Source organism: Cataglyphis hispanica, chromosome 18 (genome assembly GCF_021464435.1).
Source record: "Cataglyphis hispanica isolate Lineage 1 chromosome 18, ULB_Chis1_1.0, whole genome shotgun sequence".
NCBI classification, from domain to species: domain Eukaryota; kingdom Metazoa; phylum Arthropoda; class Insecta; order Hymenoptera; family Formicidae; genus Cataglyphis; species Cataglyphis hispanica.
This window is the reverse complement of record NC_065971.1, coordinates 1,209,772-1,236,224: the sequence shown is the minus strand read 5'-3', so window position 1 is coordinate 1,236,224 and position 26,453 is coordinate 1,209,772. Positions and strand designations below refer to the sequence as shown.

At 41.0% G+C, this 26,453-nt stretch overlaps 1 protein-coding gene across 7 annotated transcripts in view; it reads right to left on the bottom strand.

The window, feature by feature from the left end:
* Positions 1-26,453, bottom strand: part of LOC126856445 (basic-leucine zipper transcription factor A-like) — an 83,437-nt gene that overhangs the window by 16,009 nt on the left and 40,975 nt on the right. For 3 of the 7 annotated variants that reach the window (XM_050604944.1, XM_050604945.1, XM_050604941.1), the window contains one exon: positions 10,983-11,021. Coding sequence is in view for 3 of the 7 variants with exons in the window: in XM_050604941.1 (XP_050460898.1) it covers positions 10,983-11,021 (39 nt within the window). In the remaining 4 variants the exon portion in view is untranslated. Of the gene's footprint in view, positions 1-43; positions 205-10,982; positions 11,022-11,483; positions 11,522-11,544; positions 12,248-14,747; positions 15,020-26,453 lie in introns of those variants that run through there. The other 4 variants (XM_050604940.1, XM_050604946.1, XM_050604947.1 and 1 more) reach the window with 4 other exon arrangements.

Below are 26,453 nucleotides of genomic sequence, written 5' to 3'. Positions count from 1 at the left end.
CTCTTTCTCTCAACGTGTGTTTAGAAAGACGGATCTGACGTACATATCTCTCCCTTTCTCCTGCTTTCTCAGTTCTACACGTCTTGATGTGGAAGCCCATTCGTATACTGACGTTTCCCTTTCGTCACAGTTATCACGTGCGCGCGACTGGATCGAATGTCCCGATTTGACAAATGTCCTCGGGGACACGACCGGAGGTACGTCCTCGGATTTTACGCGAACCGCGGCCAAGGTCGAAACGCTATCGAACAGATCGTTATGTTTAGCAACGCAAATTCAATCTCTATAATATATATTTCCAAACATATATATATATTTATATCTTTGTTTATGTCGAAATACGTCGCTGAAATATTTTCGAAGTCTCGATGAAATATTCTCGAAATATTCTCGTCCAAGACAATTTCTAACTAAGTTCGAAGAAACCCCGTTGTCGAAATTCGCCGCTATTCTGGAGTCTGACCCAACGACGACGAGTTTAGCGGAATAAAGTCCACGGCAGATTAGCCACGCGCTATCGCAACGAGCGCGTGTGGATAAGATTGTATTGCGCCGCGCCGTTCGACCGGCTTCAGGCCTCAAGGACTCCGCTCTGCTCAAGACGGTTTAAACATTAAAACAAAATTTCTCGCCGAGATTCCCGTTGCTCAATCTTGGAACGCGCGATCGATTTCATATAGCAGAAGCCATATTATAATATCATTAATTAATGATACTGATGACATTTATCAGATATTAATGACATTTTTTATGATAAAAAAAGAGCAATTTACATAAATCATTGCAATATTCTTTATTTAAAAATAATTTTATTTTGTATTAACAAATTATTTATTTACTATCAAAAGTTGTTATTAGAAATTAAAATTTTTATATAAGGTGTCTTTAAATAAATATAAAATTAATTAAATCTACAAACTATTTAATTAATTAAACTATTTAAAATGTTGAATAATATAAATTTATATTCACATTTCTCTGATTGAAAATTTTGAACAATTATATCTCTCGAAAAATTTTTCAAGATTCTCATAAACGTCCATAAAAAAAACTGGCTGGTGCCATAAATACTCCGAGACACCGGCCTTTTTCGGCAACCCGAGACTTGCAGTCGAAAACGGCGCGGGCGATACGTCATCGGGCGCGAAATGCGCGCGAGAGTCTGCGAAGCTTCACCCTCGAGGGACGTCGGGCACGTGTACGAATCGGCCGTCGCGGGGAGGCTGACGGGGCGAGAAACACGCGGGGGGATTGTTGCGATGCGTCTCGACTGTAACTATCCAATAGACGACGTCGACCCGCTCATTCACTCCTCCACCACCCCCGAGGCATCCCGTTCGCTACCACGCGATACATATACGAAAGCGCGTAGGCGATCTCTCCAGCACGTACATACGCACCCTCCCTTGCTTCGCGCGCTTGTATGTATAAATGTATGGTATATAACACGCGTACATATATATATATATATATATATATATATATATATATATATGTATATATATATATATACCTACCAACTGGTAAATACCCTACCCTATATACGAAGCGACGAGGAGAGCCTACGCGCCAGTCGGGCCTACATTAGGGGATGAATAAAGGAAGGTCGCCAAAAACGGAGGGTCGGCTCCCCTGGTCCCCAGTGCCTCTCATTCGCATATCCTTTTCTCCTCTTCTCCCCCTCCTTCCTCCCATCATCTGTTCATGCTCGATAGACACGCATATGCGTTCTTTGGAAATCATTGACATTTTCGTTTCACGAAAACCAAAATTGTATACGTTATTGATGTCAAAAGTTTTTTCTCATATACGTCATTATAATAAAGATATGATGTGTTAACTATATATAATATATAATTTTTTTCTATAATTATTTGTTGAAATTTTCATTACTATATATTGTTAAAATGTATATGTGTATGTGTATAGATTATTTTATTAAGAGAGAAATAAGTTATATAAAACTGACGAGATGATGTGTCACGTTTAGAATGATCAAGGACACGTGCTCTTTTACGTAAGCCGAACTGAGCGTCACTGATACTATCTATAGGGGCGCATGACATCTGCGGTGTCCTGAAGGGTCCTACCCCGAAAATCGGGGAACTAAGTGGGGCAGGAGGGGGAGGAGCAGGAACGAGAGGGAGGATGAGAGAGAAAGTAGACAAGAGGGAACGAAAAACTCGAGGACGGAAAATTGAGAGTCGCCGGCAAGAGGACGAGCGGAGACGAAAAGCAGGAAGGAGAGAAGCGAGAGAGAGAGAGAGAGAGAGCGAACCAGAAATAGAAGAAAAAAAAGGACGGTGGATTCCTCGAAAATAAAGCGACGGCAAACGCCCTGGAGATCGTTAATTGGTCCGTGCCAGTTGTACTAGTAGAGTCAAAGGTTCGCGCGTATCCCCCGTAATTCGCGATGTCTCAATTTGTTTGAACGATAGTGAGGACATGGTTTCGAGCTTCGTAGGTCATGTGGCAAACTGCGAAATTATTATAGCGACAAACACAACAAGATTTGATCGTAAATTAATGACAACTATTATATAAGTAATTGCGCGATTCTGTCTCTATAGAAATATACAAAGAATTTCTTTCAAAATATGTATATCGTAATAAACTTGCAGTTATTATATATTTCCTGTCGATGCGGGTCGTTCATTCTGAGAGAAATTCCGAGTTCAGAATCGATGGTATATATATATATACCAAATTAATAATCGAAATTATATTTTAAGAAACGGTACAAGTTTCGGATACGTAGAAACTCGGAAACTGTGCTAAAAGTAATTCGCGCGTTAAGGCAAACTTCCCTTTTTCTTCTATCAGAGAATTCAAACAGCTTGATGGATGCATCCGTGCGGGCATCACCATACGCACGCACGCACGCACGCACATACACATGTGAATGGCTGTACCTTCGCCGCCGTGTGGGAAAGCGGAGACGCACGGCGGCTGAAAAAGTGGGCCATATGTCGGGCAATGGCGAGCACCCCTTGCGCGTGGGAGTACCGGTGGGGATATATATATATATATATATATACACACATACATACACACACATACATACTCATCACTCTCTCTTTCCGATACATTTTTTGCCCCCGCGCCGGATTTTTTACCGTGGTGTCTTCCTGCTTACGCGCGTATGACGCGGCGCCCTCCCCCTGATCCGTCAACCCCAAATCCCCTTCTCGTTCACCCTTCGGCGTTCGTCATCCAGCGTCATGTGGAGCGCGAAGGTTTTTATTTCAAATATTTTTGATTTCGATGAAGGGAGACTCGCGTCGATTGACTCGTCTATGAATGGAATGGTGCGATCAGTCACGCTGAAACTGTAAAGCAGTATATCTCGAGATATCAATATACATTTATTGAATGATACGCGAATTCTTTTATGGATGCTGGATGTGTTCTTTCAGCAATGAATTCTTTGACAAATTTAAACATTCGTCTTTAGATTACAACAAAAGAAAAGAATCTATTTTTTAATTAAACCCATCACACTCATGCAATTCAAAAAATTCTCTTTAATATATAATAAAATCTATAAATAAAATCATATGAAATGGATTATAACATTGCAATAATGAATTAAATATGGACGCAAATTTTTTTCGACCTGCTTTAACCAAGGTAATAAATCACACTGATGAATTACACGGTTGCTTTGTACAAAAGATGGGGTTAAGACACTTAAAATCCACACGTTAAGATAAAGCAAACCAAGGGAGAAAAGAAAGACGAGAGAAGGGAGAATAAAGCGAGAGAGGCGACGCGCGCGCGCGTAACCTGTTTATATCTAAAGAGTGTGGGCGCGCGGGTTGAAGTTTACGATGTCCGTGGGACACTTGAAGGAGAGAGAAAAGGAAAAGGACAAGTGGACAGTTCGGACGTAGCAGGTGCCGGCTGGTCAACAATGGGCACGCACGCGTCTGGCTTGCACATTACGCGAATACTTTCCACTTGCGAGAATGATGAATCAATACATGAGTAAAAATACATCAAATTATCGAAAGTTTGCTCGTATAAAGAAAAAATGCATATTATATTTTATTTAATAGTATTATATATTTTGTTCGGCAAAATCTCTCGAAGTATTTTTTTTATATCGATCTAGTATAAGAATTTACATAAAAGAGATGGCTGAGAAACATTGCGGAAATATTTTACCGCAAGATTGCAATATTGCGAATACGTGAGATTTACACTCTTTAGTAAAAATATAATTTAATTGAAGAAGATTTGATATCGTACGATACTTCTAAATTAATATATTTTTACTACCTTGATCCTTCTACTTAAAACGCGATTCGATTCGAGAAGATTATTACGTCACTAATTTTACGTCACATAGCAGCCGGTTTGATTTGCATCAAAATAACGTCAAGCTGCGATTTACTGTACAAATTAGGTTCCATTTTCCGTTAGTCACGTCCAAAAGCAAAGTCCCCAAGAATTCCAAGGAAGATGCGCCCGGAAAAATTTGTCTCGAAATAGCGTCTCTTACCTACTTGTGGGGCCTGGGTCCGATACCTGGGCCCAGGTAGGAAATACGGATGAACGTGCTTGGGTCACGTTAACCCACGATGCCTTGACAAGGGTCGGACGTAAGGGCGCATCGTGGTACGTTCCGTGAAGAGTCGACAATAAAACCCAGGGATTCTCATTTAAGCTTTCACTCGTGGGAATGCAGTAGGCGTACAACATTCCGACGAGAAGATTGAACGGAAAATACATTACAAAAAATGCAGTAAATTTACTGTTTACTGGTGAATTCACAAATATCTGATATAAAATGTGTATTTAATTTTTTTGCATCTTTAAAGTTTGCAGTATCAATAGACTCTGTTTTTTACTCAAGAAAGACAATCATTTTACAAATTTTTATAATTAGCGAAACAAAGTTGCTGTTTGTATTTTCGAACAATACGTGCTGCTCTACATGGATAACACGTGAGTTAATGGAAATGCTCACGTGTGATGGCGTATGAGCAATGCTACACGTGGCCCTACGGTTGAAATATACGCGGAGGCTGTAGGACCAGGTCGGATTTGGATTCGGGGTAGAAGACCCTACTCGCACTATCCGAAGGGAGAGAGAATGAGGGTTGGAGCCTTTTATGCTGAAGGGACCCCGGGTAGTAGACTACGGTCTCGGCCCTTTTTGTTCGGATCGTCGAAGCGGCAGCGGAAAAAGCTCCCTTTATCGAACAGGCGCCCTGCCGCTCCTGCGAACAGGACTGTGCAGGATGATCGGTTGGCTGATTGTTTCATCGCCGACTTTGCACTTTATCACAATAATGTAACTATGCCAATTAGCTAATTAGATCCCGAGATACCGAAGGTTAGATAACCTTATATTACAGAAAGAAAATCATTAAAATAAAATCCTATTAAACAAGTCATGCATATCGAAAAGAAAATTTGAGAAACTTGAGTGCTCCACGTTATTATGCAATTTTTAATCATAATTTGGTTATTTTAATTTTCGAGATGCATTTTTGTGTGATTCGATTTCTAATTAGAGAAAGAAAAGAAGAATATTAGAGTAAAGAATAGAAAGAGAAAGTAGGTACAAAGGACGGAGATTCGATAAGAAAAATGAGCAAAATTGAAGGGGAAAAAAGAGAGAGAACAATACAAAAAATACAAAATACAAAAATACAAAAAAGAACAAGAAGAAAGGAAACGATCCTTCCGAGAACTGTACAGAAAATCTTTAAAAAAAACTTGAGGAATTTACAAGCACCAACGAAACATAGACCTAAGAAAATTTTCAAAAGATTTTCTCTCATATAATAGCCTTTTTTTGTGTTTTTTAAAGAATCGTTTTCTTGGTCGGACACGTTCAGCTTCAACCTTGAAATAACATTTAAAAACAAATCTTTACAAAACTTTAACCAACTGAAAATAGTAAAAGAAATATATAATAAAATAAAATTATTAGAGGAAATAAATATATTATATATATATAAGAATAAATTGTTCTAGAATAAATATATTATATATTAAATTATAATATATAAATATATATACTACTATTAATATAAATATATATACATATATTTCACTTTTCAGTTTCGAAGATTATATGCTGCATTTAGGTATCAAAATCATAAGTTGAACTATATATTACAAAAAAAGGACAAATTAAAGCTAGCTTTTTCTGTCCACTGAGAACTATTTTCGCATACGTTTTTCTTGATGTCTGAATTTTTCAAATATTCAAATTTTCAGACATCACAAATCGACCAAATAGTTTAACCGTTAATTTTGTTCACATTATACGAATTGCTTGAATTTGCACTTCGAACATTTTTATTTCAAACTCTTTCAAATACTGTTACAAATATTTGGATCATGCAATTCGTTAATCCGTATTTAAAATATATTTTCAATTTGTATGTGAAATCTATTTTTAATTCCGAAAAATACGCAAGTTATATCTTAACTTACATATATCAAACGTATCGAAAATTTCTCAAGATTTAAGAGAAATAAGCCCGTAAAGGATGGAAAGATATAATGAAAATCCTATGAAATAGTCTCTCTCCGTTTGTTGAAGCCAAAGATTGCGAAGACGGAACAAAGCGAGAGAGACTTTACTGTTAGACGGCTCTCGCGTTGTGAGATGTGCGCGAATAGTTGTCGTACAGCAGGAAACGAGCGAGTCGAGCGATCGAGGCCTGGCTATTCCGATCGGCAAGCCAAGCCTAGCCATCCAGCTAGGTAGCCAGCTAGCTAGCTAGCTAAAGCACGCTAGTCAGAGTCTGCCGGGCTTGGTGTTGGTGAAAGGTGTGGCCGCATTAGCTACACGAGAAAAGGAGAATGCAATATTCTAGCCGTGGTGCGCGATATTCACCAACGATGACGGCGGTTTCGACGACGACGATGAGGAACATAATCGCTTTCATCCTGATATCCAGCTTCTCTTCGTCGTCGTCGTCGTCGTCGTCGTCGCTCGACGCATAGATACACCGTAAGAGGTAGGGAGAAACACGGATGCGGAGACATCGGCTGAAAAGAACGTACAGGCATACAGGTGGTCGGCAGCGAAACGATCAGAGAGTACCGCTTAATGGGATTCAACGACCTCCGTACGCTCGTTCGGTTGGATCTAGGAGTGTCGTCCTATATCGCCCCTTACCGATCCCGTCCAGCCATCTATTTACCCCCGCGATCGATCCCGCCCGCGTCGCTAATATTTGGATCGGACGAATATTAACCGTGGAAATCAGAGTTTCCCTATTTGTCGGTAGAGACAATGTTATCTGGCTCTCACGTTCGGATCGCTATATATAAAATAATCAATATAAATTAACGCGGATAAGCAAATGCTTATTTTTTGAGAATTTTTCGAGAATTTTAAGCGCATTTTAATAGAATTTTTAATTAAAGATATTTCAAATGATAGAATGACAAAAGATTTGTGAAAAGAAAGATAATATTCTGTTCGAATATTAAGGCACAATTCCGAATTCCAATTCGTTAAAAGAAAAAAGAATTGGGAGAAAATATGTGCTACCATTTGTAAATCTCATGTCAATAGATATCGTATCTGTTCCGAAAAAATGACTCGCCGCAACATTATCTTCTCGCTTTTCCTAAAGACAATCCCTAAATACGATCGCTAGTTCAGGCGGCGAGAGTCGTGCGAGGAATCGATGATCAGCGAGAATTTCCGCGGAGGAAACGAGATTTTTCGCGTCATAAATTCCTGCGGGAGGAGAGCAATGGAAGATCTTTGCCCGTAGCGGTACCGTCCTTGCCTCGAGGCGAGCTGGCCCTGAGAGACGCGCCGGTAACTGTTCCCGTATCCTGTCCCGACTATTTTCCTAGCCGAGCCGAGTCCGGCATGCCGCGCCACTAATTGTAAGTGAACAAGGCGATCGAAATCGCACGTTCGAAAAGGCGCATTTTCCCAATTATTAAATACAAGAAATAAATATAAATCTGAGAATGTCGGAAAAAATAAATGTCGCGCGACAGCGTGCTCACGATGACCATCGCTCTTATGTCACAACATGAAAATATCAGAAATATTTATTACATTCTAAAAAATTAGAAATATTAAAGATGAGAAAAAAAAATATATATATAACAAGTGTTGGATAAACGCAAACTCTTGCGAGCCGGTTTCTGAATTTGAAGCCGTCCCGTTCGATACGCATATAATAATGTTCGATACCGTCCCGAGTATTATCGAAGTATCTGCGGAGGCGATTGCAAGTCGTGGCTTTGGATTTACGAGTATCAGCCGCGGCGCTAAACAGCGAGATATAGTGGGGGAGGATGGCATCGAGGTCGCGGGACGCCACCGCGGGACAAAAATAAAATTCGTCTCGCCGTTGCACGAAGAGAGAATCCGTTGATCGCGCGCGCAGCCAAGATTTCGAGCCGCGACCCGCGATACTCCTCTATAAAGATACGCATAGATATAATATTGATATGCTCTCTTATTTAACACTTTGATCAAGCCTTCCCGAGTCCTCAAGTGTTATTCGTCATGTTATCGTGTTACTCATAATTATTTTAGCGCGCATGTCTCTCTACAGAATTTTATACATGATATATAAAGAAGATACTTGAAACATGATGATATTTAAATTATTAATCGATATCAAATACCATAAATTTCGAAGAATTTTTTTGATCAAAGAAAGTGTGACAAGATTATTATATCTGCATTATATACGCAATCTATGATTCCGTTAAATTATTTTCTAATGCGTTATTGAATTTATGTCAATTTAATTTAATTAAGTTGTTTAGATGTTAGTAGTTCATTTTCAAATTTTTTTTTTTAAATCTTCTCGAATTAGAGTCGGACTGTGTTTTGCTTTGACAAAATTAAAATCCTAAATTTTATACAATTTAGGGATTAGAAATAAAAATATAAATAAATAAAGAGAGAATAAACTTCAAGAAATATAATAATTTGATAAGCGTTATATAAGACCGCAAATTAATAAATAATTAAATTTGAAACGCCATTTTCACGATAATAATAATAAAGCAAACAAAGCTGTCGCAATGAAGAAAACTCGTGACAGATCTCGTGTCAAGTTTACGCTCGAAAATCTACAAATAAATCGACTCATACAAGTACGAGCTAAATAATTTCTGTTTCGTAAAAACCACCGACAAATTTGTCCAGTTTTATCGACGCGAAAGTTGTTCGCGAAACAGAAACGTGACAATTTGTCATCAAGATTTATACAAATTCGTCCTGCGACAAATGCGCGAATCTCGAGAGAGATTCGAAACAGCGAATGGAAAACTCCGATTGACGATTATAATATCGGCGCGTGCGTTAAACAGAGCAGATAAAATTTCTATTACAACTCGTGTAGAAGCGATAAAAATCCTCCGCATGGCCGACAAGATAGATATTAAAATTACTGCAAAAAAATCGAAGCGTCGCGACTTTGCCAGCTCCGCTCCTAGACTTCCTCGATACGCGACGCACAGCGCGCTCAAGGCTATGTCGCAATGGCGCGCAGTAGCGTCATCGATATCGCCGTCCAGTTTAGCGGTGGAAGCTACCAGCTAGCAGCAACAGTAACAGCGGCGGCGATGGCAGTCAGCGGTAAATACAACGTGGACGATGTAGACATCGACAAGGACCGGCTCCGCCGCCGCTGTTACTGTTATTTTTAACTCGACGCCGACGCGCCGAGTCCGTAGTCTAAAACCGCGTCTATACCCCCTCCGCCCCCTCCTCCTTCCGCCCATCTCCTCATTTTCTTCATCGCGGTCCTCCTTCTCCTCTTCTTCTTTCTCTCCTTCATCTTCTTCTTCTTCTTCTTCTTCTTCTTAGCCGAGACGATGGAAGGGTTCGCCAAGCGCGCATATTTCGGAGAGAGCCTATTTTCAAAGTGACTTTCTATTTTCAAAGTCACAGGACGTCGTCGGACGCCGACTCGGGGGCCTCTCGAAGACGCCGAACTTAGAGAACGAGAACTTGTATCGCAAGCGGATTTAATAAAACTTGCTTTTCCAAAAATATACTTCATATTTTCAACTTTTTTCAAGATACGTAATCTCTACCTCTTGAGAATAAAATATTTTATCGCTCTATAATATACCGCTTTAATATCGTTGTTTAAAAATAAAATTGACTACAAATTCAAACATTTTTACAGTCAAATTATAATTATAAACTTTATCAATCTATAATATCATAATTTGACTATCGATCGATAAATATTAGATTTTTAATTTTTTTTTAGAATATATATATATATATATATATATATATTCTAAAAAAATTAAAAATCTAATATTCGTTAAATTTTAGAATATATATATATATATATATATATATATATATATTCTAAAAAAAATTAAAAATCTAATATTTATCGATCGATAGTCAAATTATGATATTATAGATTGATATATATATATATATATATATATATATATATATATATATATATATATGATATTGTATATGTATCGTATATATTAAACCTGATCTTAATTTTCCTTGTGGGATTCTCGTGATTAATCTATCGAGTAATCGTGATCGATTTGACAATGGTGTTTATGGTCAGGGTTATCGTTCGCAACATGAAGCCACACGGAATTATTCGCGCGGTAGATGGAAATTGTGAAGGACAAGTCCTTCGAAAAATGACACTTTATACCATGAAGAGAAGTTAGAAAGTTATTTCTTGTGTAAATTCGTGAATAATATATTTTGAATTAACGTGCCTAATATATTTTTGTTCTCGATCATTAGCGTTCCATTTGCCGCGCACATTCAGAGCTATCAATGTCACGCGTGACACAAAAGATAATAGATATAGTTTTTTTATTACCATGCCCCGAAAAATCTCGACTATATCTCCTATATAACTGCGAATTATTTTTCACTTTATTTGCAAAAGTTTACAGATATAAGTCTCGGAATAAAAAATTATCGTTTGTTAAATGACAAATATTATATATTATGTATTTGCATTATAAAATTAGCTTACCTTTAGGCCCAAAACATCTTCCCTTTCATTGGTTTTATGCTGAAAACAGAAATAAAAACAAGATTATAAATCTGTATTTATTTTAATTTTTAACGTAATATTTATATATTATGATGAAAGAATTCATTTATATATTGTTAGATATCCTGACTATATTAAAGTGATGTTTTTAAAAATTTGCTTAATTTCGCTGTAAAAATGAGCAAAATATAATTAAACTCTAAATGATAGAGCAAGGTTCTAAAAGATACAAGAGATAACGCATCTTTAGCGTGGAAAATACAACGTAAATACAACGAATGCGTTTATCGCTTTCTCCGCGAATGCGGTCGGATGTTATTTCTATTGTTTACGAGAACGCGGGGTAACACATTTTCGAGAAAAATTTTCTAACTCTAAAATAAATCTTCGCTAAAATGTAGAAGCGTCCCCGAGATTTTCGCCGCGCTCGGCGCGAAATTGATGACGGTCGATATAACGCTCGTCAAATGCCGGCAATACCGATATAAGTCAGACCACGAGCGGACACAAAACGGCAAGACAAAGTATAATAGCGAGAAACCGTGGATCGTGTGCCGTGTCGCGGGAAAATCCGTTTGAAGAGCCAGTTTTCCCGCCAGTCGAATCAGCAACGTCGCACGGCGAGAGACGGTGAGAGAGGCGTCGAGAGAAAGAACGAGTCGGTACTGCAAGGCGCGAGGCGTCGGGGTGAAGGAGGACAGTGAGGGAGGGAAAGGAACAAGCTTCGAGGAGAAACGGAGACAGATGAAGAAAAAGAAAAAGAGAAGAGAGAGAAGGAGAGGGAGAGGGAAGAAGAGAATGAGAGAGAGAGAGAGAGGAGAGGGAGAGAGAACCTCGAAACGTGACAACGCCGCGCTAATGCGTTGTAGACTCGGTTCCGTGCTGATACCCACGCTCCGAGGCCTCGCCTCGCCTCGTTTCGTCTCGTCTCACCTCGCCTCGTCTCGCCTCTCAGCTCTCAGCTTCGCTTCAGCTCGTCTCGCCTCACCTCGCCACGGCGGGAAGTCGCCGCGTTGCCGTCGCCGTAGAACGAAATACTTCTACCGGTGGACTTTCTACTCGCAGGAACAGAGGCGTCTGTGCGACCAGGTTTCACGATATCCACAGGGTGGATTCGCGCATCTTAATCCGTCAGCGATACGCTGGGGGATATTGCGCGATGTGTCCAGCGGTACAATGTAAAATTTTAATTTATAATACAGCTCGAAAACGAGATATCGTTAATATCGACTAATGTTTGCGCGAGCAAATTATACCGCTCGTTTTTTTTTTTTTTTTTTTAAAAAAAAGAAGAAGGATTTTAAATTATTTTAAAAAGTTTCTCGTCGGAATAATTTTACAACTTTATCGCGCTCAAGAATCAATCCCAATTACAATTGTAACGCTATTGGACGAGACAGAGCGCGATATAAAATATTAAAACGTATAACAAGACTCCTCGTATATTATACATATATATAGATACGTATGTACACGGTATGTACCATGTAGCGATAGTATATTATGTATACGTGATGGCGCATCGCGCGTTTTGGCTTCCGACCAAATATACGCTCGATCGATCGCACCTACCGATCCGTAGCGAGCTCGCCGCGCCGCTCGCGAGAGAGCTAACGCGGACGGCACGGGATATACGGGGGGGCTTTCGAAAACGCTGCGTTCGATCGCCGCTCGTCGTTTTATACGATGGGCTAGCGCCGCGGCCGGCAAGAGAAGAGAGAATCGAGTACGGTCCGCGCGCGCGCCGATCGAATTTTGCAGTTCGCCAGGACGCGCATGTCCGGCGCGGACACGAGACGCGGCGTTTATACGTAGAAAATATTCGCGGTTGAAATTCGAAAGGCAGCTCTAGCCCGAGCGGCGTTTCTTCGACCGACAACGTCGGTCGGAGCAACTTTCTAGTTTAGCTGACGTGCGTACGGCGAGAGAACGTATGTATGTGTGTGCGTGTGTGTGTGTGCGCGCGCACTACGGCCGCGTGTAACTGTGTGCGTGCATGCGGGCATACATATACGTGAGCGCCTCTTGTCTCTCTCCGTCTCTTTCTTTCTTTCTTTTTCTCTTCTTCATCTCCTCACTCTCCTATCTCTTTCTCATTCTCTCTCGGTATCTCTTTCTCGTTCTTTCAGTCTGCCCTTCTCCATGACGGCCATGTGGAGGAAAACTGGTTTCAAAAGAATAGAGCAACTGCGTCTTACCAGCAACAGCCACGAGGAACGAAAGCTCCGACACCCTCGCGCATGAGAGTTTAACATCGTATCTACATATATATATATATATATATATATATTTTACATGTATAATATGAGCCGTTTGACAGGATAGAAATATAAATCTTACTTTAGCGCATTTTTGAAGATAATTATGTTGAAATGATATATAAAATTGCGGAAAATATGATAATATTTTAGAAATATAATAATCATAATTTTTTCATGTCTCTACGGATTTTTTCGATTATATTATATTTATCTATCTCTGACAAAATACAACTAATATTGATATCATAGATGTCGTAGAATTAACAATATTATTAAAATTATATTAATATATAAAATCTTGAAAATTGTATTGTTGAAATAAAAAATCTATCAAAACGTCACTTGACTCAAAATCATTCAACGTTTCGACATCGCGGCATTTTTAATTTCACCTCCTGCCATAATCAAAGGGCAACTGTATGTCTCGAATATTTCAGTGAATATCCGGATCGCTTGGGAGGATTTATCGGGAGATGACTTTCTCGTGGACCGACTTCAGGCTCCTCATTTACTCGGGCGTAGTTCGAGATACCGTGCGCGAGAGAAATGTCGATAATATTCTCCGGCGTGCGCAGCGCGTTATGTAAAATGCGAGTTTTGTAACGCCGACGAAGGAACAAAGTTTTCACAATTACGACACCGAAATGAAATAAACGCGGACGCTGGATGGAACAAAGACCCTCTCTTTCCCCCTCCCATCTTTCATCGTTTGTTACTATTAGACGAATATATAATTGATCGGGATTATCTTTCAGAGTCAAGTATATCCATTTCGAGATGATTCGCGCGTCTCGCGAGTAGACAAGCTCTTGTCGGGAATTGTCATCATCGGTTGGAGGCGCGGATCGTATTAAAAAAGCACACGTGAATGATGGTCTTGGGATTTTTAACGCAGAACGCAGTTTTATCGATGGAGTCTCGTTACAGGTAGCAGGCATCTAATCTCGTAATTTCGTCTGGTCTTTTTTTCTCCGAGCACTCGTTTCTCCGTACTCTCTGTCTCTATCTCGCTCTCCGCGCTCATTCCCTCCCTCTACATCTCCTGCTTACTCGATGTCTCCTATACTATATGCTGCTATATGTATATATATGTGTGTGTGTGGGTGTGTGTATATGTGTACATATAAAATATATTTATATATATATATACATATATAAAATATATACGTATATAGCGACAAAGCTCCCTCCGCAATATACGTATCCTCGTCTGACTTCGGGATAGTTTTACCCTCGCGAGTGGGCAACGGGTTGATTGCACTGGCGGCTCCGCATTTGCCGGCTATCTTCCTCTAACACGTATCCTCTCGTTTTCCATCCTACTCTCACTCGCTCCGTTCATCACCCACTCCCCTCTCGATATCGCATTGCCGCTTCTCTCGCTCGCACCCATCGTCCAGCCCTATATCGCTCTCTATCTCTCTCTCTCTTTCCCACACAATTACTTCTCTCTCTCTCTCTCTCTCTCTTGCTTTCCCATTACCTCTGTCTTTCTCATTTTCTCTTGCTTCCACCGACTTGTGCGCGGCCAACTCGCTCCTCTCTCTACTCTCTTTCTTCCTCTCGCGCTTCGTCCTTTTTCTCTGTCGGTCGTCCTTTCGGTCCCTCTATTTCTGTCACCGTTTCCCTCCCCACTTCTCCCCCTCGTCCCTCCACGGGCATTTCTCGTTCCCTCGTTCTCTCGCGCTGCCTGACGAGCGAGCGAAGGGATGGAGAACGAATAGGGGTTTCCGTGGTAACGCCCCATGCACGAGTAATGCCTTCCCTCCTTGTCCGACTACGCGCTCAATGTCCTTCTCCCGTCGCCGCGCTTCCCCGTTCACCGATCCACGCCGTCGTTCGCCAGCAGCGCGTTGTCCCCCCCTTACCGCCCCTAACCCCTTTTACTCCGTTCTGCCGCTCGCCCACGCTCCCCACTACAACGCGCTTCTGCGTACAGGCTGCTTCATACGCTATCGTCGAAAGCTTTTGCCGAGTCGGATGAGCGAACGAACAAACTTCTCTCTCTCTCTCTCTCTCTCTCTTTCTCTTTCTCTCTCTCTCTATGCGAATCGAAATTACGCGATCACGACGAAAAGCGTCGGTCCGCAAACTCGCGGCTCATCTGACTCAAATGTAAATCATCTTTCCTCGCGAAAACGACCGAACGTGATGAAAGACTCATCTATCGCTCCCCCGTCCATCCATAATTATATCATAGGACTCGAGATTTACACTAATATAAAATTTGCGATCGTGTTGGAAATTCAACATTTCAGCAAAGATTAATATGCGCTTCCAAGCATGCAACCAATCGTTCAGTTTATTTGAGAGGAAAGCGGGGAAATGTTTTCTGAATCGGACCGTAGAACGCTCCGCGCCCAGTTTCCATCCGACGTATAGATTTTCTTCGTCTGGTTGGAGCCGAGGAGGAGTACAGTTAGAAGTTTAGTCTTATGGTTTTTTGAAAAATGCACTTTTTTGAAATTGCCGTAGCGAGGAGATAGGTCGACGAGAGACTATACGGAGGCGTGGAGATATAGGAGAAGGGGGTAGCAGTTGGGGATGGAAGTGGCGGGGGGGGGAGGAGGTGCGCAATGGTAAATGCGCAGGTGTATGAGAAAAGTCGCTTACGCCCGTAGTAGAACCGGGGCAAAACGAATCCCGTTGAAGAGCAGCTATGGAAAATTTGCAAATTCGTGCTGGCGCGATGATGAACGTCTAGCTAGTGAAAATAATTTCGCGCTGCTCTCAAAAACATGAAAAAAAAAAAAGAGAAAAGCACGCTTATTACGCGAAAAGCAACTAGCTCCGAAATACTTCGGGCTTCAACTACAGTCGGTTTAAAGGTACATTAAACCTGACCTTTCATATCAGCATTATATCAGAGTTGCACGTTTTCCCCGAAATTTTAATGAACTTTGCTAACATGTTTTCCCTAAATCTATTTAAGCGCAAAGGTAGACTGTGTCCCACTTTTCGTCGGCGGTTATTTTAAGGGAATGTTAGAAATAAATTCCGTATCATTAACGCTATATAGTAATATTACGTTGAAAGTTGTACATGATTCTGCTATGATATAGCGTCCAGAATTTAATCAACATTATTGAAGGCCACGCCGTTCGTTTAACATACAAACACAAAGATGAACTTTATTCATTAACATCTAAATATTTCTGCATTGCAAAATATCATTATGACAACGTGCATTTAAAAAATAGAATATAATTTTATTGTTAATATTATGCTAGAAACGTATATACATGAAAATCGAGAAAATTATATTTTCTCAAAAATCAAATAAATCAAATCAATATTACTTAATATTAATATTCGTTAAAATTTCATATCGGCATAAAAAAAGTAATCTCTGCATTAGTTTATTGGTGTCTATATTAAGTATTAAAAATCACCGAGAATATCACTCTCGATAGTTACTATTGTTAGAAACTATTAAATACACCTTAAAGATTAGCATTCTTCTGCTCTTTCGGGAATTTTTAAATGGGAAAGATCGGTGATCGGTCCTCTTTTAGGGGATATCCAACGGATAATTATTATTACTGGTTCGAGATTCGTGTTGGCAATTAGAGACGGCCACCTCTAGTCTACCGCGGAGACCAACAACAGTAAGCGCCATTAAGCAAATAACCGCGGGATTGTTACTCGTTAGTTGGCAGTTTCAGCCGACCGGAGGCGTTCTCTCTCGACTATTCTCTCTTTCTCTCTCTCTCTCTCTCTCTCTCTCTCTCGCTCTCTCTGTCTCCCTTTACGTAACCCTCTTCGTCACTATTTTCTCGCTGACTCCTTGCGTCCCTCGACATTTACCCTCTGTCCAATTCACATTTCTTTCTCTCTGTCACTCACGTTACTTGCATCTTTCCTCACCTCTTCTCTCTCCTTATCTCTATATTACTTTTCACTTCACCCTAGTACGCAAACGAGAGTTGATAACGCGTTCTCCGTGGACGTGTTGAGAAAAAAAAAGAAGCAAGTTTCGAGTAACTAGTTATATGACACGCTCGTGAATGTGGATCGCGAGCTTATTCTCATGGTTACGTTTCCATGTTGTTCTTCGACTCGGTGCACACTCGAGAGTTTTGTCCCTCCGGGAGAGCGACAGTTACGAGTTAGCAGACACATGAATGCGAATAATTATTGATGGATATTCGGTCAAGAGAATTTTATTCTCCGAGAGAACTTTTAATAGTGAATGTTGCCGGTGAACCCTTGACACATCGGAGTCGATCAGATATCCCTTAGCAAGTTATACTTTCTGAGATTCAACTTTCCATAACAAGTTTTCGATTCGACTATTAATTAATATATTGAGAGCCTTATTCTTCGAGAAACATTGCAAGTGATAAAAATCATAGATCAAGCACAGAATTAAGAATGACTGTATAATATAGTACAAAATAAACGTTTTTACTTTCCGAGAGTATCTACTTGTCAGAGCAAAATTTTCGAGTGTATACCCCTAATTAAGAAAGCCCCAATTCCGAGGAATTACTACCTTTCCGCTAGCTCCCTCGAATTAGCTTCGACATTCGTATTTATCGACAAGAACATCGTCCAAGCAAACTAACGTGGATCGTATTAAGCGATGGGCCAATGAATGAGCGGAGGTTTTGTCAGGCGGTGGCGTACACTTGCTCAAATATATGATAATCACGCTTGATGAAGAAGGCGCTCGGTGTCTTCGTCTCGAGAAAAGCTGACACATTGAGAATATTTGTTTTCCTCTCTCGGAACTAACAATTTAATTTCTCGCCGTGTTTGAGATCGAATTAATGTAACTGTGAAAAAGATATCCAATCATTAAAAATATCACCATCATTATCAACGAAATTTTTGTATGGCATAAATTAAATATATATATATATAATACTTTCAAATTAATTACACAACAATGCGACTTGAAGCTTCAACTATTGCAATGAATAAATCCACTAGCGGTGCAGACAGGTTGTGAGATTTGTAATCCTATTTTTATTAAACTCATCGAGCAATCAAGAGAATAGGTACCATATATTAATTACTGTCTAAAATTAAAGAAAGAAATTATTATTGCAGACAGTAAACATTCGAAAATTGAAATTTAATTTACTATGATACGACTTTAATTAAATATAAAGTAAAATATGAGTCGTTCCTTCGTACTATCTTACATTAGTCAAGTCATGATGATTAAGGATTAATTCTAAAAGGTTAACCCATTCGGGTACATCCCATTAATATTTCAAGAATAGTTCATATCATTTTTGCAATTTTGTAATTTACTCATTTTTATGTTATCTATCGGTGAAACGTTCGCTTTTTTTTTTAGAATCTAAAAATGGAAAGCTATCGCTGAATAATTACGTTCGCGATTTGTCATTCGAGTTTACATCCGTTCGATGACCTAACGAAAATGCCGCTAAATGAAAATTGACGTAACGCGCGCGCGAACGAACAAAGTTGCTGCCGAAACGAAGCAAAGCGGCCGATCGTCTCTCGGAAAGGCGTGCGCGTTACGTGTCGCCGCCGCTCAGAAAGAGCCCCGAAATTCGGCGGGGCGTCGGTAATGGTATAAACTGTATACCTCGTGTTCAGCGACTTCTCTCGCGCGCGCGATATATCCAGCTCATTCTGAGATACAGTTGTGTACGAGAGCCGCGGATATACGAACGCGGCGCGCGTATATACGCGCCATGTTCATGTACGCAGAGATGTACATAACGATACGTAGCTATATACGCGCCATAGTTTAGCGCGGTGTGTATAAGGGTTAGGGGCGTGGTGGTAGTGGTAGTGGTAGTAGTGCCGCTGTGGCGATGCGCGATAGTGGTGCGGGGATGAACGGGGAAGGGAGGATGAGATGAAGCGAGGCGGCCGGGGGATGGTGGCGGAAAAGAAGAGGGAAAGGGGGAGGGAAGAGCGAGGGGATGGCGGTAGGTAGGTAGGTAGGTGACACGGGGGAATGACGAGGCTGGGGGGTGAGTAAGGGTGGATCGGGGGATGGGTGGCCGTTCGATAGCGAGCGCACGTGGCCGCGCTTCTCGGAGCCGCCGTCGTGGCGCCAACGTCCTATTAACCCTCCACCCGATTTGCTCGCGCGCGCGCGCTCGCGCCCGCTTTGCGCTAATACACATGCACAGAGATACGCGCGCGCACCACCCCCGCGCCCACCCCGATACCGCCCTACCACCGCCACCGCATGGCCGCAGGACCACCATCGGTCGAGAATTTCCAGCGTCGATTCGCGCAGGCGCCTAACTTACTTAAAGGACACTGACTCCTCCGCGCCGTAGCGCCCTGATGGGATCCTCTCTCTTTCTTCCCCTTTTTTTTTTGCCTCTCTTTCCATCCCTCTCTTTCCCGCGTTTCTCTATCTCGCGCGCTCCACCTCGATACTTTTCGGAGGAGGTCGTTGAAAATAACGGCTCGCGCGCGCGAGCGAGGGAGAGAAAATGAGAGAAAAAGAGAGAGAGGGAAAGACGATATATTAAAACTTCGCTGGTCTGCGCGTAATCAATTTTCGTTAGCGCGAATATCTAAAATCCATGAGTACTCATGTACTCGGACAATAGACAAGTGTGATCGAGATTCTTTATTGCAGAATATATTTTCGAGATTCGATAGGACTTTATCAGATACGAATAACGTAATATAAAATAATGTATAGCTGCAATATAGTAATAATCGCCTCATTCTTTTATGTACGATAATATTTTAATAATAATAAAAATGTTGAATATATACGAAACTCCTCTGTCACAATCGTTCCCATATTTAATATTTCTGAAGTACTTTATATAATTTGAACATTTGCAAACTAATATACACCCCTTCTATAAAGATGTAGTATATATACTACAATAATCTCAATGATTATCTCTATCGATGGCCGTACTAAGTTTGACGATACGATCTTCTTGAGCAACGGACGGTGCTAGATAAATGGTCGCGATCGGATTATCCGCGATCGCGAGGCAGCGCGCACGCAATTGAATCGTCATCGCGACCCAAGAATAAAAAAAAATGTAGGTAAAACGACGCTGAGTAATAACACATCGAATAATCGATTAATCTAAACTGCCCTCCATCGTACTATCAATTAATATTTTTCTGATGAAATTTAGATAAAAGAGAATTTGATTTCACGTAAAGAGAGATAAAGAGAGAATTTACAATATTTTTAATTTTTTTTTTTTTTTGCTATTTAATAATTTACTATCGTATTAAAATATATATATCTCATAATATAAATATCTTTTGAGAAAATATATAAATGCATGGAGAGAAGAATACACACCGTTTCTGGAAAAGAATGCCCTCCTCCCCCCCCCCTTTCTCCCCCTCGCGATTAGATTCACAAACTTTAAATACCTTAGACCGAGACAAGCTTTAATTCGCCAAAACATGCCGTTTACCATTCGTCGTAGACGACGTTACATGTCGTTGTCGTTGAATCGTGTTTACCGAATGACGCATCTCTAAAATAAGCCGAGACTACGTAACAGAAAAGAAGCGCGCGATCTCACACCGAGCCTCGCGGCTACACATACGCGCATACGCAAAATTTATCCCGTGTAATGTAAGATATCCTGACGCAAATCGATAAAATTCAGACAAGAAAAATAGAAAAATTTATTGCACGGTATTTGTAATTGGAAAACAATTTCTCAGGAGATGAAAGTGTTGGGTGAAACATCAAAAAGCTTGATGAACAGCAACGCGAATAAGATGGATGCTTGAATTTTTGTCATGGATTTGTGGGAGGAAAACTTTTCTATTACTATTGTTATACTTATTCTAAACAGTTGTATCGGAAAATTTATATTCAAGTTATATAATAAAATATTAATAAAGTCACGTAATCGATCGGAGATGAGTGACTGCCATTTTCGCGGCATCGAGACAAAATCGAGAATTTCTCGTTATCAATTAACGGAGCAGGATTTCGAGACTGTACGTAAAATGACGTTCGAGCGAGGAACGAGCGATCTCGGTTGCGATCGACGAGAGCGCGGCAGCGACCTAGCCTTGCGATATACCAAGCTCTCCCGCAGAATCAATGCGGACTATCAACCCTCGGCGCTATCGAGCGAGCGAGCGAGCGAGCCGCGACAGTGACGGCGTAGCGCGTCGATCGCCGGCTACGCCGAGTGAACCTCGTTCACGACGGAGCCCCGACGCGAGCGTCGCGAGAAATCGCGAGCACCGCGCCGCGAACGTTAGACACAATGTTGCCAAACGTTAACGTCGACTACTGGCTGCAGACGGTCGATGAATGCGAGATGTCGAGAAAACCTGGTGACATTAAATTTAAAACTAAACGACGAAAAAGAGATCGTTGTAGTAAAAAAAATGACAAGCTTATAATAAATATGTGCCCGTAATTTTATATATGTACGTGCGAAATTATGTATTTTTCGATCGAAACGTAGCGTTTTATATCATGAATATTCACTCGTCGAAGAAACGAACGATTGCGTAACCATCTTCTATATGACTTGACTGAAAACTTCTCCGCGTCAAGATATTGCTTTCGGTACCGCGTCATCTTACCCGAGCGTTGCATCGACTCGCCACGCAATAATTTGATACTGTCGAAGCACATCGATACATTATTTTCGTGATATTTCTTGCACCGATATTTTATCTCCCTCAATAAATATCAAAGAGTCTCGATACACGGTGCATCTGCGCAGTGTATCGATATCAAATGTATGTAGCATTAAAAATTCATTAAAACGAGAAAATACTTGAGCGAGTAATATTGCTTCTAATAATAGAAAGAGAGAGAGAGAGAGAGGCATCCAGCGAGAGACACGCGTATTACAGATTACGCAAAAAAAGTATGGAAAAGAAGAAAGCTACGAGTCGGCGCGATTAAGTTGACGAAGAAATATGTACACGCGTGTGCGCGAAAAGGGGGGAAGGAAGGCCGCCGTGCGAAGAAGCGCGCACGCCGCAAAAACACGTTGCTTGCTTGCGTGCGCGCGAGCCGCGAGACGAGGCGAGGCGGGGCGAGGCGAGGGCGAGGCATTCTCGCGCGAGCGAGGACGTAGCCGCGCGTGACGTTGGCGCGACGCGACGCACCGCCAAGGAGGAACGCTAAGGTATATCGCGGCGTGCTGCCACCTGCACGAGAGCGCGCGATTCATCGCACGTGGTTGGCCTTTCGCACGCAATAAAATGCGTCCGGAGTCGCGTGCGTTGCGAAGGGCTTTCGGGCCACATTGCATCCCCGACAGATCATCCCGCGTACAATAAAGTATAGCCTATGAAAGAAGAGTCCTTCTCGTCCAGTCGCTTGCTTTATTAACGTATCGATAGAATTGGATTAGCAGTTATTAATATTTAGAGAAAGCAATATCGAACGGAACGTTAGCGAGCCGGGAATGCTAGCATTAATATAGCGGCTTGAACAAGCTTTTTTGAAAATTTTAAATAGTAACTAGTCAAAATATGTAAAAAACAATAATGAAAAAAAGTAGGATAAATTTAATATTATCCAGTATATATTCAGAAATTCTTTTGTTTCTCTAAATATGACAGATTTAGTTTAAGTGAAAACTGCAAATGAATAAATATGACAGATTTATGCCGTTGGTAAATATCTAAATTCTATTCATTCGAAAATATTGATAACATTATTCCTGCGAATTATTTCAGAATAAAAAAAAAAAGATTCATGCGAATTGATGGAAAAGGAACGGCGTTCCTAAACGGCGTTGTCCGCAGCTGAAAGAGCGGAACGTACGATTCGCCAGCGAATTGTCATCGTCGTCGTTGTTTCTCTCGCGAAAACCACGAGTCTCGAGAAGGTATTTATTACTGAATGAGTGCCGATATCTGCGCTTCATCCGCGGAGTAACCGCTTTTTACCGTCGTCGTCGCGCGCACGTTGCCGACTCCCGTTTGCATACGATAAGCGGTCGTCGTGGTTCCCCCACTCTACATACACTCCCGCGCGTTTAGACACGCTTGCTATCTCCAAAGGGAGTCTGCCTGCTTGTATGCATGCACTTGGCAAAAGAGCGGTGCCACCTGTGTGTAGGCGCGTGAATTTATAGCTCGTGGGAATGTCGCGAAGGGAGAAAGGGAGGAGCGGACCGCGAGAAAAAGACGGAGATAGGCGACCGAGGGGAGCAGGGATAGACGAGGGGTAGACGAGGGGCGCGAGGGATGACCCGAACCACGTGGCGATCTATTTGTCACGCGAGAGCGGTCACTATCGCGTTAAGTTTGGTTAGGCAATCGATGGATCTTGGCTGCGCGACTCGAGCCGGCGCCTTTCGCAAGACCAAAATACTAACCGGGCTGCGAAAGATATTTCGTGGATTGACAAGTATCTCGAGTCCGTCTCGAAAACAACGTATCGATATAGATTTCGTTTTCGAAGACTGCACACGATGAACTTGCGAGCTTCTCGCGTTACAAAAAACAGTCATATATTTTGGATTAATTCATAGTTAAATTCCTTGTTTAATTAACAAACTTGTTTAATTAACAAAATCGCATCATATAAATTGTTGTTTTCGTGAAAGCAGAATCTCGTAATAAGTTCCTCCATCAAATCACAACATATATTAAAAATTAATCGGTGATAAAATTCTCTTCTTACAGTTCTATTTATTAAAATTCGTTAATTTTCACCGTTATATAAATCTATCATCAAAATACGATTGAAAATTGCCAAAAGAAGATCGATAAAGAATGCAATGTCCCTGTCCCACGTTTTCTAATTCTTTCCCTATCAACGTACACTTGTACTCGAGTGCTCGAGCGATGCCTAACGCAGTCACACAGCACACACGCGGTAATGTTGCTCGTAGACAGCTCTCTCGGTGGCCTTGAAGTAAATATCATCGCATACGTGCAGGATACTTGAGGCTCAAGGTAAAGGGGATAGAAGGGAAAACGTAGGCCCCCGAGATCGCCTCTATCGCGTCATACCCTCGCCTCGGCTTCTTCTTTTTCTATTTATCTAGCAGCCCTTTCCTCCGTCGCAGTCCCTTCCTGCTTCGTTCTATTTCTATTTTCCGTCTTTTTGCCACCCCCGTTCTCTCCCGCCCCCGCTCTCCTATCTTTTTCCTTCAATCTCCCTCTCCTCGCTTTTTCCCCGCTCTGGCCTCTTTCACTGTGTGCGCAAACACACACATCTATATATATATATATATATATATATATTTATATATATATATATATATATATATAGACGTATATATATATTCTTATCCTGCCGCATCCTCTTCTCGCTCCCACCACGCCAGCTCGTTTGATTCCGGTTCGATGGAATGCTATACGATCTTAGGAAGCGAAGGGAGGACAGACGAGAGGGGACGGAGAAGGGAGAATAGGGGAAGATGGTGAGAGAGAGAAACGGAGAGAGAGCGAGCGAGGCGGAAGGATATTGGAGGGAGAAAAGGTAGACACAGTCGACGGAGGAAAGGCGAGAGGGGAAGACGGAGGGAGCGATGAACAAGACAAAGTGGGGGAGAGAAGAACAAGAGTGGGAGTGCGTTAGAGGAGAGGACAAGGGGTTGCGTGCATATACCTTTGGCACTCTAGACGCACACACGGTTGATATACATGCAACGTTTTGATCGTTAAAAGGGGATTTCCATTACCGGGTCAGTGTCGGACGGAGAAACGACGAGCAGGAAAGCGCTGCTCTGTCCTGCCGCCGTCGCGTCTCCGCTCGCGGTATCGCGAGTTGGCGATTAACTGGGAACGCCGCTCGTCAAAGGCGCTCGAAATTGCAGCGAGCGCATCCCCAAGATTTAATCTTTCGCGAGCAAGCAAGATGATGTAAAAATTATTCGATATTTGCGACGGTAAAACATCATTAAACTATGATTGCACACGAACAAAAGACACGTGTAACCTATTATATTTGCGGGTGTAACCTATCACATTAGGTTTTTTTCTTTTACATCCTACTTAATTTGAAGCGCTGTCATCATGGTAGTTATAAAGAACTTGCGGTATAAAAGAAAATTTCGTCACAGGGTATAACAACAGACTATTTTAGGTATAAAAGCGTAAACGTATTTAGGTGACTCGCGTGACTAGCTGTATATCACTTTGTTTTGACTAGTTCTAAATCACCTTGCTTTTTGACCGGCTTTAAACGGTTGACAGTCTTTCTTAAGGATATTTCTATTTTAAATAGATAATTATAAGTTCATTGTGAAATAATTTATACCGTTTGTGTATGGTTTATAGTTTAGATATAAACGTCAGCGTCTAGCAATCGCATGAATCGATATTGATACCGAATATTTGCATCTATTTATCAAGATATATTTTTGTCAATTTAAATCATTCTTATAAATTTGGATCCTTTCCGAATATATATGTTATTTCTTGTCTTTATATAAAACTTTTAATAAAAATGCGATAATGATATACAATGAGACATTAAGATCTTTGTCAACAATTTCATAAAAATTTGACGTTATTATAAATACGTTCATCAATTATATAAAAAATCCAATAGCATTACATTAATTCCTATACTACAGTTGATTTTGTTTACACTGTAATACAATCTTGTTGCATTCTCTATAATTATATACTTTTACCAGCTATAAATTGCGTGCTTTTCATTACGATCTGTTGTGCATCCATTTAGCACCGTATTATAGTATAGTTACATGTACTTCCGTAAAAATATATACAAAAAGTATTTATAGCAAGATAACTCCATACACACACATCAGTTTAAAATAGCAATGTATAAAATAAATAAATATTCATTCTTTGCGTTGAAGATGAAAATATCAATGAAAAGCAACATCGTAATCAATCGCACCGTGGAAATACTGAAAGTACAAGAAACTAAACTTTCAGTGAAATATCCAAGTTCGCAAGAAGTTTCTTTCACACACTAAAATTAGATCAAGTACATACGGAAGATGTCGCTAAATATATTGTTCCGTTCAAAATCATTAATAATGAATCTACATAAATTAAAGAAAACCAAAGATTTTCTTTAATTTAATTAAATATAGGCGGCGGAAATAGATCCAACGATATCGCTCCGATCAAACTCCGGATCTGCGGCGGTCCCCGCGAGGGAACATCGGAACGTCAGAGCCATCGATGTATCACGCCGCCGATGTGTCACGGCACGGCACGTTGCTCCGACTAGTGTTCGCAAGTGTCCGTGACACTCGTCGAAAGCCGGTGGCATTCTCGCGCGCGCGGGGATACA